General features: G+C 40.5%; 2 protein-coding genes across 2 annotated transcripts; one reads left to right on the top strand and one right to left on the bottom strand.

The window, feature by feature from the left end:
• Positions 1 to 616: 616 nt before the first annotated feature.
• On the bottom strand, positions 617 to 2,791 carry and3 (actinodin3). Its single transcript, XM_030074032.1, has 4 exons — positions 2,731 to 2,791; positions 2,354 to 2,398; positions 1,757 to 1,902; positions 617 to 1,303 (listed from the first exon to the last, which is right to left on the bottom strand). The coding sequence occupies exons 1-4, from the start codon at positions 2,783 to 2,785 to the stop codon at positions 617 to 619; spliced, it is 933 nt and encodes a 310-aa protein (XP_029929892.1). The 5' UTR covers positions 2,786 to 2,791.
• A 4,458-nt stretch (positions 2,792 to 7,249) lies between these two features.
• pcyt1aa (phosphate cytidylyltransferase 1A, choline a) lies at positions 7,250 to 17,953 on the top strand. Its single transcript, XM_030074531.1, has 9 exons — positions 7,250 to 7,613; positions 10,219 to 10,335; positions 10,997 to 11,096; positions 11,660 to 11,776; positions 12,335 to 12,486; positions 13,047 to 13,125; positions 13,736 to 13,878; positions 14,165 to 14,353; positions 15,224 to 17,953. The coding sequence occupies exons 2-9, from the start codon at positions 10,222 to 10,224 to the stop codon at positions 15,440 to 15,442; spliced, it is 1,113 nt and encodes a 370-aa protein (XP_029930391.1). The 5' UTR covers positions 7,250 to 7,613; positions 10,219 to 10,221; the 3' UTR covers positions 15,443 to 17,953.
• The last annotated feature ends 180 nt before the right edge of the window (positions 17,954 to 18,133 follow it).

The following is an 18,133-nucleotide window of genomic DNA, read 5'->3' as shown; positions in this document are numbered from 1 at the left end:
CCTTACGTGCCCTGCTGACTTTAGATTTTTACAACAAAAAAAAAAGCCTTTTGTTTTTTGTGTGAGTGTGTGTGTGTGTCTGTTTTTTGTCACCAGTGCAAGTTTCATGAGTATACTGCAAAAACAACTTGTATTTCACACCGTTGCACACAAAAGTATCATCAAACATATTTCATAATGCTCTTATTACAGAGACAATATTCTACCAACTTGTTTCCTCAATGCCAGTGCAAGAAAAGCAGAATAAACAAATTTTTGAAACACGTGTGGTTGCCACATAACAGTCCCTGCAAAACCACACACACAATATTGCCTTCTATGTTCAGAGTAAATACCGTTAGAGAGCTAGTGTAACACAGAGAATTGGAACAAATGTGTACTGTGCTTTTTTTTGTTTGTTTGTTTGTTTTCTTTTAATGAACAAACACACATGCACACATACGCACATGAAGTCATGCATTATTACAGTGTGATTTGTGAAAACAGTACATTAATATGGATTTGTTCACAGTCCTGCCTGGATTGAGCCTGTAGTATTACCCTGCATAGTAGGCTATTTAATTTTAATCATTTTTTATATATACAGTATATATATTTCTGTCTTTCTTTCTTTATTTTACTCATCTTCAGGAGCTGGATTAGCATAACGGTAGGGGTCAAAAAGGTCACGACTGAAATCATAAGGGTCAAAGTAAGGGTAGGGGTTTTTCTCGTCCACTGGTGCAGCAGAAACACTTTCCTTGGCGGTTGGTGCTTCCTCCTTCACCACCTCCTCTTCGACAGGCGCGGCCGGCGCACTGGTGGAAGTTTCCTTGACGGGGCGGGGAGGGTGGTCGATGAGGCAGTCAGGGTCCCAGTATGGATCGCAGTCATACTCCATACCTTTGATGATAAAAACAGGAGGTGGAGGTGGAGCTGACTTTTTGGGGGCAGGGGGAGGCGGTGGTGGTGGAGGTGCAGCAGCTTTTATTTCCTCCTCTGCTCTGGGCCGGCAGTCCGGGTTGTATCGTGGGTCACACAGCACCGGGACAGCCCCTGCCGGCAGGTAGACGATCTGAGGCTTGCAGAGTGCATCTTTGGGGTTGCACAGGTAGATCACCTCCGCATTGGCCAGAGGGTTTGGAGTTGGAGGAAGGGTGGGAGGGGGAGGAGGCTGCGTGGTAGGTGGTGAGGTAGTAGTTGGTGCTGCGGTGGAGGTCAGGACACCCAGGACACTTTGGTAGCTGGAAGCATCGGGGCCGTGGACCAACTCCAAATGACGCATCTGCTGATACAGCATCCTGATTCTATCGATTTCATAGAGCTAATGGAGGAGGGCAGACACACAGGTTGGAGTGAGAAAACAAATAGAAAATAGTTAGGCAAATGTAATCCAAGCAAGTGAAAGACTGAAAAGTGGATGACATAAAAGGACTATGGTAGTACATAACAGTGGTTTTCAGTAGAGTCCTCAGCAGAATGAGGAATAGTTATATTCACTATAATTTAATTCCCATTTATGTTGTAATTTATCCACTGTACATGTAGTTGTCAGTGTTCAACTATGACCTCATCATGCATGAATTATGTTAATAATTAACACCAAAATATCTTTTCATATCAGAGATCCTACATCAAAATCTCTTAAAGTCAACCTGGGGAGTTCAGAACATGAAAAAGTCTGGTATTTGCAATTGATTATAATCTCGTACAGGCTGAAATATCCTTTTAAAAGTGCACCCGCCCAATCTCATTGTATAAAATATCCACAACTTACTCCTTCAATGTGGCCGATGCTGTTGTAGAAGCGGTAGTAGGACTGAAAGTCAGGAGTGCTACGATACCACTTAGGATCAATGTTCCTCTTAGGCCGAGAATTAGACAGGAAGTCATTTGCCTGAGCAGAGTCAATGCTTACTTGTCCTGTGTAAGAACAAAGACGTAGAAATCACAGACAGGAAAGACATTTTGCGCCATTGTCCCTCTCTAGTTTACAAAGTGGTTTGTTTTCAGTCACAAAATAATGGAAACAGAGTTTATTTTTTTCCAGAATTAGCAGAGGTGCTACTGGAGTTCGGTATAATATATCTACATGTCTCAGACTGCCTTAGAAAAGAAATATCAGCTGTAGATGGTTAAAATTTGGATTTGTTTTAACTTTAAAATGGATTTACCTTAGTACAGGTATTAGTCAGCCCTTAGTACACGCTTAAATTTACCTTGTGTATTTATAACATGAGATTTTCGTGTTCTCATGTTCAATACAATTACTTTGACTGCCTTTTTCCGCTTTAAAAATTAAGCCAAATAGTCTTATATACCCAAATAATACAACAGTCATACAAGTGGAAGAGACAAACTATTTTACTGTTACCTTCTGCATTTTTTATTTTCAGCAGAGATGTTGCCTCCAGCAAAGCTGCAGGAAGAGAGAGAGTATGTAAGACACTCACCTGAATGACACAACTCTTTACTCTATGATGCATTATAGTACAGTTTGAACAGACACCAAAATGAGTATAAACTAGACTATATCTTGGCTACAGGAACAGTGTACTGAGATTTTCTACTATATGTAAAAAGGCAAAACTGAGTAGTAAGACAAACCACTTCTCTTTCTATATGATTAGTGCTTAGACAACAGAGAACTTATTTTATATAATATTTTACATTTAGCTGTTGATAACTCATATACCAAAGGTCAGGGCTAAAGATGAATTATGACACATTTTGTTGACCTCTCAAACAGACCTGGCAGTAAGAGCAGCCAGCATAGCGCCCTCATCAGGAACACCAGGACACTCATCACTGACATCTGCAAGAGGACACACACACACACACACACACACACACACACACACAGATATACATTACACATGCCTTATCTTACTTACTTAAATAACAAAAAGCTCAAAACTCAAAACAAAACCCTCAAAAAAAATCTCGAGTCATTATTCCTCAAATGGACAATCTGCTTGTCATGTCTTAAAATCAGTAGAAATCTATATCACTAGAAATCCCTATAATATCCATAGAGGAACTTGAAGTGTTTCAAATGATGCAATAATGACCTTATTGTACTATATGATATTTTTGGTCCTGTGTAGTGTTATAACAGGATTTTCTTTTCTTTCTTTCTTTCTTTTGTCCTAGAAGCTGCATGATATTTATAACTTTTACAGGAAAAGGGAGTTAAGCTTGCAGCAGGCTTGCCCTCTTTTTCTCCACCTGGATAACCCGTCAAAGTTGAGGGAAAATAAATAATCAATTAATCAATTTAAAAAATTCAACAAAATAAAAATAAAATCCACTTCACTTTTTATGTAAGGTTAACATTTGCCTCCGTCATATGGATAACTGTAGTTTTTAATTCAATATGGTGATTTAAAATTTGAAAAGAGAAGTCCTGTAAGCACTCACCTGTGGACGCCTCTCCCCCTGTCCTGCTCTAGTCTGCTGTTGCACATATCAGTTCATAAATACTGCGCATAATTGGGGCCTTTCTATTGGCCACTGGGCCACAAGTAGCTCCGCCCCTTATACGTGTGCTGTGAAGACGTGGAAGAGCTCATTAGAGCGGTGGGCTGTTAACCTGAGGAAAACGGTGAGAGAAAACTTCAAACAAAATGTAAGTGCTTGTAAAGCCAGGACGAGCCCTCCTGGGACGGCAGGCTGGGCGCCCACTGGGTGCACAGGCCGTCCATGAGTCTTTGGTCAGACTCCAGGGTGAGGTAACTAGTAGAGGCAGAGTTAATGCATTCAACCCCAGAGAATTCTTCCTTCATGATAAAAGACAGATTTACAGCTGCCAAGCATTCATTTTAAAGTTTGATTTGTGGGCCAAATATGTCAAATATGGTGCAATGCACCCAGCCACTGTAGACTAATTCTTGACAAAACATGCCTGGAAGGTAAAAATTAACCCTCTCTCCGAAAACAGCTGGATATGTCCTTTTAACTTTTCTCCTGGCAAGTCAAAAAACAGAGGGGAAGCTGAGTCAACTGCTGGTTAAGGCTGTAAGAAATATGCAGGGATTATGGGCTTGTTTGTCCAAACACCAGTTCAATCTGACCCAGCATGGGAAATGTTGCTCAAAGCCCCCAGAAAGTCACTTTTCATTCCTTTCCAGATATATCATACTATTTCTGAATCTCTGGATAAGGTTAATATGCATATAACAGCAACTGATAAGAATACTGTCTTAAGAGATGTGTAAAACAAATTAAAATCGGCAAGCCTTGTGCATTCCTGCTGGCTAAGCATCAAATCAGGAGCTCCTTTCCTGTTTCTCCCCCACTGTGAACCTCTCAGCTCTCCTACGTCTCAATAAAATAAAGGGGAAAAGAAAGAAAGAAAGAAAGTAAGAAAGAAAGAAAGAAAGAAAGAAAGAAAGAAAGAAAGAAAGAACCCAGGGAAGCTGATGTTTACAACAAACATATAATGTGTCAATCAAAGACAATAAACAATACAATTTCTGCGTGATGCACAAAAGTTAAATTTATGGATTTATACTTACTGTAGATCAGCAGTAATGCTTCATAATAAAAACTTAAATAGATTATTCAATCAGTGAAACCTGGCCTCTATCTTATTCAGAGTACATTACAGATCACACACTGATTTCTTAGAATAGATCTAGGAATCTGTAAGTTGTAAAACTGGCTAACTACTGGAGATTAACAGACATCTTGACAAAAATCAGATGTTTTTACATGCTGCATTAATATACAACAGTCAAATATCCATTACTTTCTTACTTAAGAAAGGATGAAATCCATAATAAGAAATGAGACACTGCTAAAAGTCAAACACAACACAGGAGCAGTCTGAGCCTGAAAAAGACACTTGAAGAAATTAAAACAGCCAAAGCATCACACTGATACTGAGGACAAGCATCTCTTTTCAATTTAATTATTTTTCTTCATCGATTTCAGATTTCTCTCTGGTGCAGCCAGCTGTGTGTATTCACACTGTCAACTTTGAAACATATAACATATTTATAGCGTATAGCAAATGCAGTTACAACCATTGGAGAAACATCAGCATGCTGCTGCACAAAATGTCCTGCTTGAATGCCATTTAATGCTTAATAATAATGATAATACTGACTGAATAATACCAACTTTTAGATACAAGTAAGAGCATGATTCTTTGTTATATTTGCACACACATGTAGTGAAAATGTTCCGTCTGAGATAAATCAGACCAAATATCTCCTTTAACCAGGTTAGATTCATTTTCATTTTGACAGATGTGTGTCCTGTCCAGTGTCTGTCATCTGGGTGTTTAAGCAAACTGCATCCTCTGGAGCAGCAGGCATGTTGGTGATCAAAGGCTACATGGAGACAGGGAGTCTGAGGGATTCCACCAGGTGGCTAATAGCAAACATCATACTGTAATTCCTCTGCACACATGACACAAATGGAAGGGTAAGGATATCTGTTACTCTTAAATGATGTAATTATTACACCTGTAAGCTGAGAAAAGCAGTCCCACAAAATAAATCAGTCTATTTCATGAGAATTGGATGTAGGACACTCACGAAACAGAATCTGATATTACTTCACATTTTTAGGGTTCCTGTTACAGGGCTTCTCAGATTCACAACGCATACATTGCATGCTACTTGTATGCAGCAAAAATACGTTAAATTTCAACAATCAGCTATGGATTTATTGCCATTTGTCATCGTGGCAACAAAAGAAACAATATACTCCTTGAATGGAAGCAAGGTATGACAGAAAAGCAAATAAACAGCATGGAATACATGTGCAGCTGTAGGGTTATGCATGATGATGCAGCCATAATTTAGAAACATGACAAGATGAGACCACTTGTCATAGGAGCTACTGAATAAATCTGCCATTGTTTTCTAAGCAAACGTTTGCCATATAAGTTTAGTAATACTGGCGTAATCTTAAGTCCAGATTGTTAGTTATAGCTGCATAGTTATATGAATTTCAGGGGACCACACGGCATATAATAGTTGCATTACATGCACAACTTTGCAAGACTTTACCACTACCCTCAGGGTATCAATTATCATAGTATGTGCCCCTCTGATCTTGCAGTGAAAATTACACCTTGTCCCGGAGCTGTCTGCAGGACACAGGAGGCTCACCTTTACTGTATGTTTTCAGCTCAACACGCTCCACTCCACAACCACCACAACCATGTTGTCTCCAAATCTTTTCACAGTGCCATGCGCCCCCAGTATCTGTCTCAGTACCCACTTTGAAATCAGATTCTCAGTGTTTCTTTTTCTTCTTTAAGTAAAATGGTTGGCAGTGAACTCTAGTATAGACATTTGGAAGACGCAGACTTTTACGTTTCACCTGCTGCAAGGTTGAAGTGAGCACTCCATGACTGCAGTGTTTAAGAGGGGTATTAAGGCAAATGTAGAGAGTTTATGAAAATTGTTGCATGATATATGAGGGCTGAGCAAGGCAAACATCTAAATAAATAGTGGTTTCTTGAGTAAGCAGAGCTGGCCCACCTTTTCCTGCAGCTTGCACTTGTCCTCACTCAAGTTATTATAGTTTTTTGTTTTGTTTTGTTTTGTTTTGTTTTGTTTTGTTTTGTTTTGTTTTGTTTTGTTTTTATTAGTTTTTATTTTTATTTAATCTTTAATTTTTGTTTTCAGTTCAGTTTAGTTTCAATTAGTTTCCAGAGTGGGTTTGCCTGTTTCAGTTTAGCATTTATTGTTTTAATTTTTTTTTGTTTCAGTTAAGTTTTTATTAGTTTCAGTATTAGTTGTAGCTTTATATTATTACTCTAAAATGGAGAGTGTTTGTCAGGGGCAAGATTTAAGAAGTTCAGAATAGATATTACAATATAAAAACAACACTTTGTGAAGGCAACTGACTCACAGTCCCAGTCTCAGTAAACAATATGCACCAATACCTCCTTATGCTTGCAGTGTTGATACATTTGACCAAATTAACAGACTAAAGCCAAGACTAAAGACATTTTCTGCATATTTAAATTTTATTTTAGCTAGTTTTGTAAGAACCCCAATATGATTTTTTTTCTGAAGTCTAGTTTTTATTTTTATTTCAGTTAACTAAAATGTTTTGTTTTTTTTCCTACACCTATTGTTACTTTTTAGTGTAGTTGGTCCTTACAGATGCGGTCCTTTGTAGTATCTACCGAAAGCATGTTGTCCAATGCAGCAGCCAAGTTGTCCAGTGACATGAATCTCCTCTAGGTGGCAGCACCGACTTTGTAGGAATGCAGCCGGAAGTGGCCAGTGTAACGTCAATTCCTTTAAGGTTGTCCGGAGTTTTGTAGTTCCTGTGCTGTTGACCTGTCAGCACTACAGTGTGTCTATCTGTCACTGTCGATAATATCTGTTGTAGCAGGTTGCAACTTTCCTCCTGTTGCACGTCGAGTGGCTCGCCGTCGGCCGTACGAGCTCGTCCGTGCTGTTGTTTGCGTTAGCTGGTTAAATTAGCCACAGCACTAACTAGCAGCTAACAAGCCCAGAAACTTGACAGCTAGTAACACTGTAATCCGAAGGTAGCTAGCAGCGTTAGCTAGCTTTCTTCTGAGTTAGCTAGCTAGCCTGCTGGCTGTCCGGGGCTAGAAAGCCGCCCACTTTTGCAAAACACAAATCTTGACGAAAAAGTGAACGGTAAGTGAGCAGTAATTATTGTTTTAATGGTGTGTGAAGATGGTTTTGTGGTCGCTAACATTTCTTTTTGTGAAGTTTTTTTTTTTCTTTTTTTCCTTTTTTTTTTGTTTGTTTCCCAAGACTTTTAGCAGAGGCGAGGTTGTCTAGCAAGGCAGGTTTTGACAGCTCAGCTGCACCCAAGAGGCACTAATACAGCCTTTCTGTCGGCTGTCAGAGCTCCGTGGGTCTCACTAGTTTAACTTATGTCTTTGGTAAACATAGCACCAAGTTTAGACAGATATGAAGCAGTTTGTGTTGAAGTGAACTAGCAAGGTTCGTGTATTTTTCTGTCTGTGTGGGCGACGGGACTGTGGAAGGTTACATTGACATACAATGAGACACATTGGGGACATGTGTTATGTAGTGCAGCTTTCAAGCAACTGGTTTAACAAGCACGACTTGGCACCCTGCATGTGTTGCACTTAATGCTCTCTTATTATAGCAACAAGTTTCAGTTATGATGACATACTAATCATGTAAATCCTCTCTGGCACTTTGGGAGCCCACCCCCTCCTCCCTGTCCCATGCACAGCTGCTAAAAGAGACAGGCGGGGGGTTTTGTGTCCACAGTGCCAGGTCAGGTAGCTGTCACCACCAAAACCGTATATAGGTGCTGTTTCCAACAGCCACGTCTGTCACCATGAATCAGACTTTTACCGCTGGTAGGCACAGCACTAAAGTCCAGCCAAGGGTTATAAACACTTAATAGTTGCACAAGTTACAAGGATTATGGCTATGATTCATGCAGGCTGGGCATTTAAAAAAAAAAAAAAAAAAACATGATCCCTGTCTGTTGTGACCTGTGCCTGTGTTGTGGCATGACAGAATGTCAGGAATGGGGCGGAGCCGCAATCTGAACCTTAAACATACAAAGCAGTCCCTGTCAAAGAAAGTGAACACTGATTGTCTGTATGCTTCTATAGATTCTCCATGTGTAAGATGGATTTTGCCTCATTATTTTGGATTGGATCTTTGGATGAAGGTTTGCAATATGATAAACGCACTCTGATGGACAAGACGATGCATACAATCTACTCCTGTTTTATCAGGATGTAAGGGACAGTTGTAGACTCCACTAAGATGCTAATCAAGTAACTCAGGCTCTTTCATGTTTATTTTGTTGCCTTTACAGCCCAATGAGAATGTAATGAGAAAATATGTGGCTTAGTTCCCCCACCTTTTCACTCAAAGCAGTATCTTGACTCTGTGATGTCAGGACAGGTATCTCAATCAATCAATCAATCAATCAATCAATCTTTATTTATATCTATGGATGTTGAGGATAGTTGAAATTCCTCACTTAAAATTCATCATCACTGCAACTAAAAATGTGCTGTCTCAGCCCTTTTTTTGGTTTTGTAGTTCCTGTACTGGATAGCAGAGTCTGTGTTTCTCAGAAGTAGCACAAAATGTACCGGTGCACCTTTAAATATGGCTGACTTTGTTCAGTCACTGGGAAGACGTCCAATTGTCTGTTACATAAGTACCGAGTCAACTGAACTCACTGTCTCTCTAATCTGGACTGCCCTCTGCATGTGAAGTCCTAGTACACCCCCTGGTGGTGGCCTGCTGACCTTGGTTCTGCAGTTGGGTACTCCTTGTCCTCAGTGTGAATGAGTTTGATCTCAGTCAACTTCAGTCCTTTAAAATGACAACAGACCAGAAGTCTGTACTGAAGGCGAAAAATGCCTCACTGTCTGTATATTTAGGTGGAAAATGTTTTATGTTGCTCAGAATTTCATTGAACTTTATGTACCGGTGCCTTCACTGACACAGAAATATAGAGGTCAAGTATTTCCTTGACCAGGACATCGTTGTGTCTCATTGAGTGAAGGTGCTAACTGTACTTCTGCAGTCACTGGGTCAAAATGGGCTCAAGATTTGTCATATGTCACAGCTTCACTCCTCTCCTGACTTTTACTGTCATCCTTCATTGTGTTCTGTATAATAACACAGTCCATGTCCTGTCCATGTGTGTCTGCATCTTTGTGTACTTTTTGACGTTTCTGCCTTGGCTGTTTGATTTGCTTACATCATATCAAAAAATTGCAAAATGTTTTGATGTTACAAGTTTATTCACAAGGATAAAACTTTTGACATGAACTGTCTTGTTTTTGAGGGGGTCCTAACATACATTACAAGCCAAACTGAAAGACTAAAAAACCAAAGATATCAGAGTAACAGGAAAGACAAAAAACAAAACAACAAGCAACAGTTCAAGAGACACAGACAACTAAGACAATGCTCAAACATCAACAAGATGAGTACATCACAGGCCACAAACAAATGTTAGTTCAGTAAAATATATAATAAAGAATGCATAATGTGCACTGAATTTTACATTATTTATACATCGTATCATCTAAAACATGTACAATTGATCTCATAATGGTCTTTTAATTTGTGGTTCAGTCAAAAACAGTGGGGAAAATAGGGACTTCCAAAGGGGCCCTCAAAGTTTCAAATTGTGATGCCTACAGTGACATTCAGTTTCTTTACTGTATGATTTTTAATTGTGCTTGTCATTGTTATGACCTTTGACCCAATTGTCCTCGATGATCTCCAGAGAATGGAGGCCCACAGCTCCAGCCCACTGCTGCTCTCCAGGAAGAGACGGAGAGAGGGGTCCAATGGAGAAACAGAGGAGGGAGAGAGGCCTGGGAAAGTCCCCAGATGTACTGTGGTGAGTGAGCTGAGTCAATAGTGTTGCCTGTCACTGAGGAGCATGTTTGTCCAGCAGTTTCACATGTGTGTATTCACAAACACACCTTCCATTCTGTCTGCATGTCATGTCAGATTTGTTTAAAAAGAGATCAAAAATCAAAACAGAATGGCTCTAACTAGCCTACATATGCTCAACATATTTTCTGTTTATCATAAATTATCAAATACTTTAAAGCTTATATTCTCTACGGAGGTCTGAAATCAGTTCTCATTATGTTGTGTGCATCATGTGTCACCTCTTTTGCGACAGTGGTTTCATTTCTCTGCAAGATCCAGTGGAAAGGGCGTGCTGCTGCACATTTCCTTCAGCACCGCCAGCTTAACATGTTTTTAGCACCCAAAACGCTGAGCACTAGAAGCTGAAAATGATTTGTGTTCAGGCAAAAGAGCACCATGCTTCAAAAATGTTACAGCAGCAGCCAGAACCAGTGTTTTTCCGCATGCATTTTGTTTAGATTGGTCATATGTAGAAGGAAAGATACAGATTTTTATGTTGCCCAGCAAGGGAGGAGACGGTGACTCAATATACTGCACAGTAATAAATTTGTGGGAGGTGAATTAGAACAGGGGTCAAGAAAAATCACTTAATCATCTTGTCATTGTGTTTGTGGGTCTGTTAGGGGCTGAAGCACCCAGCTCCCTTTGCAGATGAGCTGGAGCCAGCTGATGACAAACCCTATCTGAGAGTCAGCATGGATGAGGCCAAGAGGGGAACACCACGTGAGTCTGACTCTTTCAGTGTGTTCCTCTCTTCTTTTTTTTCTCTCTGTCCTGCTTTGACTCTCTCGGTCTCCATGATGCCATTTGTCTGTCATGTGAGTGGGGCTTGTTACCAAACTTAGATACTTTTATGGCAGTGACCGAATTTCTTCAATACTATCGAGTATTGAAAGATGCCGTGGTACCGAAATGTGTCATTTGGTACCAAATTTCAATACCTAAGGAGTAAATGTCAGTGAGCACGCAGCAAGATCTAATAATGCTGGTGATTGACTGTTTAATGTTACATTCCGTATAGGCATGCAGGAAAAACACCATGTTACACCAGGAGACACTGATTTTATAAAATTGGTCATTGAGGACCTGGTATCGAAGTCAAGGTATTAGTACCAGTAATGAAAATTTCTGAACGATACCCAGTCCTACAGGACCTACATGAGATCATTCTTTATTTTCTAGTCACTCTCCCTCTCCTTTCCTTTGTTTTCTCTTTTCCTCTCAAAATCAGATCCTCTCACTCTTATGCGTCATGTCAACAAATATATACGCTTCTTCCCCTCCAGCTGACAGGCCGGTGCGGGTGTATGCAGATGGCATCTTTGACGTCTTCCATTCGGGTCACGCCAGAGCCCTCATGCAGGCTAAAGGCCTTTTCCCAAACACACATCTCATTGTCGGAGGTACGTGTCCAAGTGTGAGTCTGTATGTTTGTGTTCTCTGTCTGTGTCCATAGAGGTTTTCACAGCAGCAGATCTATCAGAGTGTAACACTTAAAAAAGGAGCACAGTCCTTAAAGACTGTTACAGCTCTTCATGAGTGGAGCTGCAAGTTGGCAAACCCAAACATCATGAGGAAAATGACAATCCCATAGCTGCCACTGTAGGATATTGGCACTACATATATTCTTAACTCTATTAAAAAAATTATGTGGGTTCACAATATTGTGCTTTTTTGAGTGTGTGGTAGTACTGTCTTATTAACAATGCAGTTCTCAATCTGCATTGAAATATAATACTGTTAAATCTTACAAACAGACGTTTCCTGAATGCAGCTGTGGCTCACAGTAATTTCCCACAGCTGAACTAACAATAATACGGTCCTGATTGTTTCTCCATGTCCACTGCCTGTTCCACCCTCTAACAGTTAAGTGTAGTTCAGTGTTAAGCAGCTGTACCCTTGCCAAATAAACAAACATGTAGACCCTCACAATTTCCTGTGAATATTTTATCTGTTAAAAGTGTGCAGCGATGACCTGACCCACAAGTACAAAGGCTTCACAGTGATGAATGAGGACGAGCGCTACGATGCGGTCAGTCACTGTCGCTATGTGGATGAAGTGGTGCGCAACGCTCCCTGGACGCTAACACCAGAGTTCCTCGCCAAACACCGCGTGAGTGAACGAGACGCTTCAGTTACAAAACAAACAATACCAAACTGGAAACCGAGATCCCGGGTGGATGGCTGAGGTTCTGAGCCATTTGGGGTTATGAAGATGTGATGACAAAATCTGGGAGAATTGATCTATTTCTGTAATTCATCTTCTCCAAACCAACAATTTGCAAGCCACTGTCCTCTCCTGTGGTGTTTTTCTGCTGTTTTTGTGTTTTGTACAGCTTATGAATCTCCTGTCAACATCTCACTCTCAAGAACATCCCGGACATGCTTTGGAAAATTGGGAAATATTATTCAGTTCTTTAAAAAGTCACCAGATGTTACACATCCATAAATTTGTAATATTTATTAAAGGAAAGAAAAGTTTGGGAGTAATTGGGAGACAACTAAAATGAAGCGGTTGAAATTCAATCGGTCATATTGCGACTGTACAGAAAAAATGTTCAGTCTTACATGATTTGTAAAGTTTGCTTCATACATTTCACTGCAGTGGTACAGTCACAGAAATTTGACATGAAATTGTGGGGTCATTAGGTGAACTCTTGCGTTTGTTTCTAGATTGACTTTGTGGCCCACGATGACATCCCGTACTCCTCAGCGGGAAGCGATGATGTTTACAAGCACATCAAGGAGGCAGGTGAGTACCACAGCAGCTGACACGCTAATACACTTCATATAAAACACAGTGCAGTTTTCAGTGGCGCTAACCTATGTGTTTTATGATACTCTGTGGCATGCAGGAATAAAGAAGCCACTTGATTCACCACATTAATTTTTAATGCAGAAATGTTGTCAAAACTCTGCTGCACATAAAGCACCCGTAGTTGAGTAATAAAATATGGGTGTCATGTGACTAATAACAAAGATCATATAACTCTGTTCATACACACAGAGGAAGCTTGTGGGCACCAGTAATTTACTCCATAATAGTATTTACAATAGGCCTAAGCTGAGTTGAATTTGTTACCAGGAAATTAATTTTGGATAAAAAATTCCACTAGAGATAGACTGATCAATGGCAGCCAATTAATCACACTGATATCTGGCATTTTGAGATAATCGGCATCAGCTAGTATCTGCAGTATCTCTTAAGGCAGATAAATTGTCAGTGTGGCTGCTGTGGAACGATGTTAGCACTCTGTCTCAGTGAAGTCGCCTGTAAAGTGTTCATTTTTGTTACTGTCCCTACTACTGGGTAAAATTCAGAGAGGGGCTTGTGTGGCTAACCCTGTGGCATCTTTTCACAGGCATGTTCGCCCCCACCCAGCGGACGGAGGGCATCTCCACTTCTGACATCATCACACGCATCGTCCGGGACTACGATGTGTACGTGAGACGCAACCTGCAGAGAGGATACACTGCCAAGGAGCTCAACGTTAGCTTCATCAATGTATGACACACTCAGCATTGGTATCACTGTGCTACTCTTTGTAAGAATCAGAGCAGAGGAGTGATCTGAAGGCTTTCCATTATTTAATTATTGTCGCAGCCAAAAATGTTGAGTCTGGGAGTGATTCACACGGAAAATGTGATGGTCACACCATGTTATAAATAGCCATTTTGTGCCTGTTTTGAGTTGGTATATTAGAGAATTTTTCTAAGTCTAATATAGAATCGCATCTGATTTTTCTAACCTGAGCCCTCACTGGTCACCTTTGCTCTTCCCTCTCTATCAGGAGAAGAAGTACCATCTGCAGGAGCGTGTGGACAAGGTGAAGAGGAAGGTGCGTGACGTGGAGGAGAAGAGCAAAGAGTTTGTCCAGAAGGTGGAGGAGAAGAGCATTGACCTCATCCAGAAATGGGAGGAGAAATCCAGGGAGTTTATTGGCAATTTCCTGCAGATGTTTGGCCCCGAGGGAGCACTGGTGAGAAGCACGCTGGTTTTGTTTAGTTTCTTAATGCTCATTAAGTCAGGCAGACCGATCAAGCACACATTCTTATTTACACTGTTAACAGCCTGGGGAAGATGTTGCGGAGGGGGGGAAGCCTTACGTAGATTCTCACATTTGCATCTGGAAGCTGCCAGTGCAACCACAGTTCTTTACTGGTGCGCAGCTTCAGTGAAATGGCTGGGAGTTTCAAGGCTCAGGGGCAGGTGGGTGTAATTTTCCACCCCACCGGTCCGGGGAATGAAACTTAGCCTTGTAATTTCTAACTGGTAGGTATCTAGCACAGGGGTACAGGAACGAGTGGGACCGCTACAAAGACCACAAAGGGCCTCTCACCTATTTTTGAGGTTTGTTTTGTGGTTAATTATGATTCACGCCATAGGTAGATGGTAACACCAGATTTAACCATTTAATATCATGATATGGGTTAAGTGTTGTCTTTTTCTGGTTTTAAGAGACCAGTAGATGACAGTAGAGATGCAATTTTCTCAACTAGTCTGGTCTAGCTGCTCTGTTCTTTGCCTCTAGCTGCTTGGTCATCATATCCACAGAAATGATTTATTGCCAAAGATCTCTCGTGTTTATGTATTTTATGAAAGCATCAATGTCACTACGGCATTGTTAAAATAATGAAGTATCCGCTCAAAGATATTGCAATATGTGATGTTATTCTGTATTGCCCAGTTGCTAGGGACCCACATAATGCCCTCGGACGACCGCTATAGCAGGATTTCATTTGAGGAAGCACTGATCCAGTAAAGTTGAATCAAGAAGCATTTATGAAAAATTGCTAGAAAGAGCATGATGAGCTGATATAACGTCGTCTCTTTGCTGTTTTCTGTGCAGAAGCACATGTTGAAGGAGGGGAAGGGCCGGATGCTGCAGGCCATCAGCCCCAGACAGAGCCCCAACAGCAGCCCCACCCGCGAGGAGCGCTCTCCCTCTCCCACCTTCCGCCTCCCCTTCTTCACCAAGACCTCGCCACCACCCTCCCCTCCTCCCCACCACAGCGCGGCCCGGGGATACCCCATCAGTGAAGACGATGATGAAGACGACGAAGATTAGAGCACACTGGAATTGTTCCCTTCGTCGGGCTGCAGTCAGGCTCACCTGTTAACCGAGCTGTCAAATTGTACCAACAAGTCTTGGCAGTTTTTATCGAGCACCTGCTTCCATCACTTTTTTGTTTGTTTGTTTGTTTGTTTGTTTGTTTGGATTTTATCCTTACACTTAGCACTGTTTTCAGTGATTTCAGTGAGTTTCACATCGACCACTCACTGTAACAGCAAGTTTCACCACAGCTCTTGTTTTTAATAGCTAATTTTAAAACACTCGTTCAGTTTCTTTTTAATCAAGTCACTTGAGTTATTTGGAAGTTATCATAGCCTTTCATGTGTTAGTCACCTCTGATTTTTGAGTTTGTAGTAGTCACTCACTGTCACTTGCTCATAGGAATACTTGTTGGTGTTAAACTCGGAGCACTCTTCTGTCTGGTATTGTCAAGCCTGGCACTGTGGTGCAGTATGAGCTTGTGTTTTTTGTCTTGTTGTCATGGCTTTAGCGGGAGGGCTCGCAGGTTGTTTTTTCGTGACTTGGAAGAGAACACCTAGTTTGGTCTGGGAGGTGAGCTGAGACCTCACATGCACTGCTGAATTTCTCCATGTGGAGTTAGCCTTTCAGAGCAGGTCAGAAAGATCTGCTCATGTGGTGGGACGGTTATACTCCGCTCATGCTAACGTAAAATCAAACTGGGTTTCTGTTTGTTCTCAGTCAAAATCTGGCTTGGTAATTGGTTTTAAGATAACAGGAAAACAGACAGACAGGAAACTCCAGATGTGTTTAAATGTGAACTGAACCTGAGAGTACATGAGTGTTAAATTGTTGCCTCAACTTTTTCCCAAGTTAATGTGTGTCTGTTTGCCTGCATGAGGCCATGGTTGTGTGTGAGTGTGTATGTGTGTGTGTGTGTGTGTGTGTGTATGTGTGTGTGCGCAACAGCAACAGCGACAGCAAGCTCTTATAAAGGCATGTTTGAAATGTCTGTCAAAATTCTCCCTCTGTTGACAGATCTGGGTTCTGCTTTGACATCTTTGCACATTATAATAAATCAACATTTGTTGTGTTGATTAATGTTGGAAAACTACTAAGTTTCAAACTGGACCCCTTTCAATAGTGCACACAGAAAGATGTCTTGTAAAAATTATGTTTCTCTGTTTTACAATCACATTTAAATGTTGTTTATTGTAGAAATGTTCTTGTTTCTGTCATTGGTAAATTTCATGTTATGTTCAATTATCATCTTTACAGATGATAAAACTATTCATCCCTGAGTTGTTAAGAAGTGCTTTGTTAATCTCATAAGACGACGGACTTATACACAAAATTTATTTAGTGTGAAGCAGAACTGGGGCCTCATGAAAATTAAATCTACAACACTAAAACCTGGGGTGACTCTAGAAATTATTTTCAGGTCTTCATGTATCAGAATATTGGAGGAAAATATCTTCTGAGTAAATCATAAGCACAAATTGGTATCTTTTATAAACAAGGCCCCCAGATCTCTGCATTGCTAATGAAAATCTTTCTCTTCCCTTTACAGTCCTGAGATGGTGAGGCTGGGTTTCCCGGTCATACAACAATCCATAGTATTTGATTATAGTTCACACATGTGAGCCAGTGGACACAGATGGTCTCAGTTCAGAGGTGATTTTAGACAGACTAAACTCTGCTCTAAACCACACAGGAGGGGAAAACCAGATTTTATGTAACAGTGTAACTCTAGACATACATTTATAGAGCTACCTCTTGCTTGAACCAGTCCCATTCCTTCAGATGAGCACAAGAGACGGGGGATTTTTCTGTCTGAAGAGCCATTGTTCAAGCACTGAAGTGATTTGACTTGGTCAAATATTTGAGATTTTCTGGCCTTGGGGTGTGTCCTAAATCTCCATGGTGACAGAGCATGTGTTTTAGTTGCTTTAGAACCCAAATTCTATGGTTGAAGACTCTTGTAATCCTATTACATGACTTAAATGTAAATGTTAACACATAGGATTGACCTGTTCTAGGCTTGATTTCTCAAAGCACTTAATGTGTATGTCACCACAGTTAATTTATAATCACACTTAAAAGGACACTCCTAATTCTAATACCAGTAAAACCTATTATAGGATGGAAAATGACCCCATATATTGAGTTGTAAACTGCTATGTTACTTTTCTGCATTACAATATGTCTGGAGTAGTAAAAGTTCTGAACCTTGCTAAGAAAACCCAGCATAGATTTTGGTGCTAAGAATTTTTTTGGAAGTCTAGCCTTGATTCTTGTGGAATCTCTTTCTGACGTTAGTCTGAATTTCAGTAAGGACATGTCCAGTTTAGATCTCAACGTGGAAAAGACTTCAGTGACATCCAGTAACAGTTATTGTACCTGATGCAAAATGTAAATGTCCTCAACAGCTCATTTGTTTTAATCATGTTATTTTACTGCTTGGGGTTGTTTTTGTTTAAGTCCTGGATGTGGAGGTCAGTGAATGCAAGAAAGGAAAAAAATATGTATTAAAAATGTTAGCCAAAGCAATGATGGCCTTGTTGAATCCTTTTGTTTACTGTGCCTCGTCTTAACCTCGTCTAGTTTTGGAAAATTTTGAAATAGTTTGTCACATAATCGCATCACCTACCCAGTACTGCATGCAAAGGGAAACATTTTCTTTTGTTTTCTAGTATTCACAGTTTTTGAGCCTCTTCAGGCAATTGA

The sequence above is a fragment of the Myripristis murdjan genome, chromosome 17, assembly GCF_902150065.1.
Source record: "Myripristis murdjan chromosome 17, fMyrMur1.1, whole genome shotgun sequence".
Lineage (NCBI taxonomy): Eukaryota > Metazoa > Chordata > Actinopteri > Holocentriformes > Holocentridae > Myripristis > Myripristis murdjan.
The sequence above is the reverse complement of the archived record's forward strand: the minus strand, read 5'-3'. Positions and strand labels throughout refer to the sequence as shown.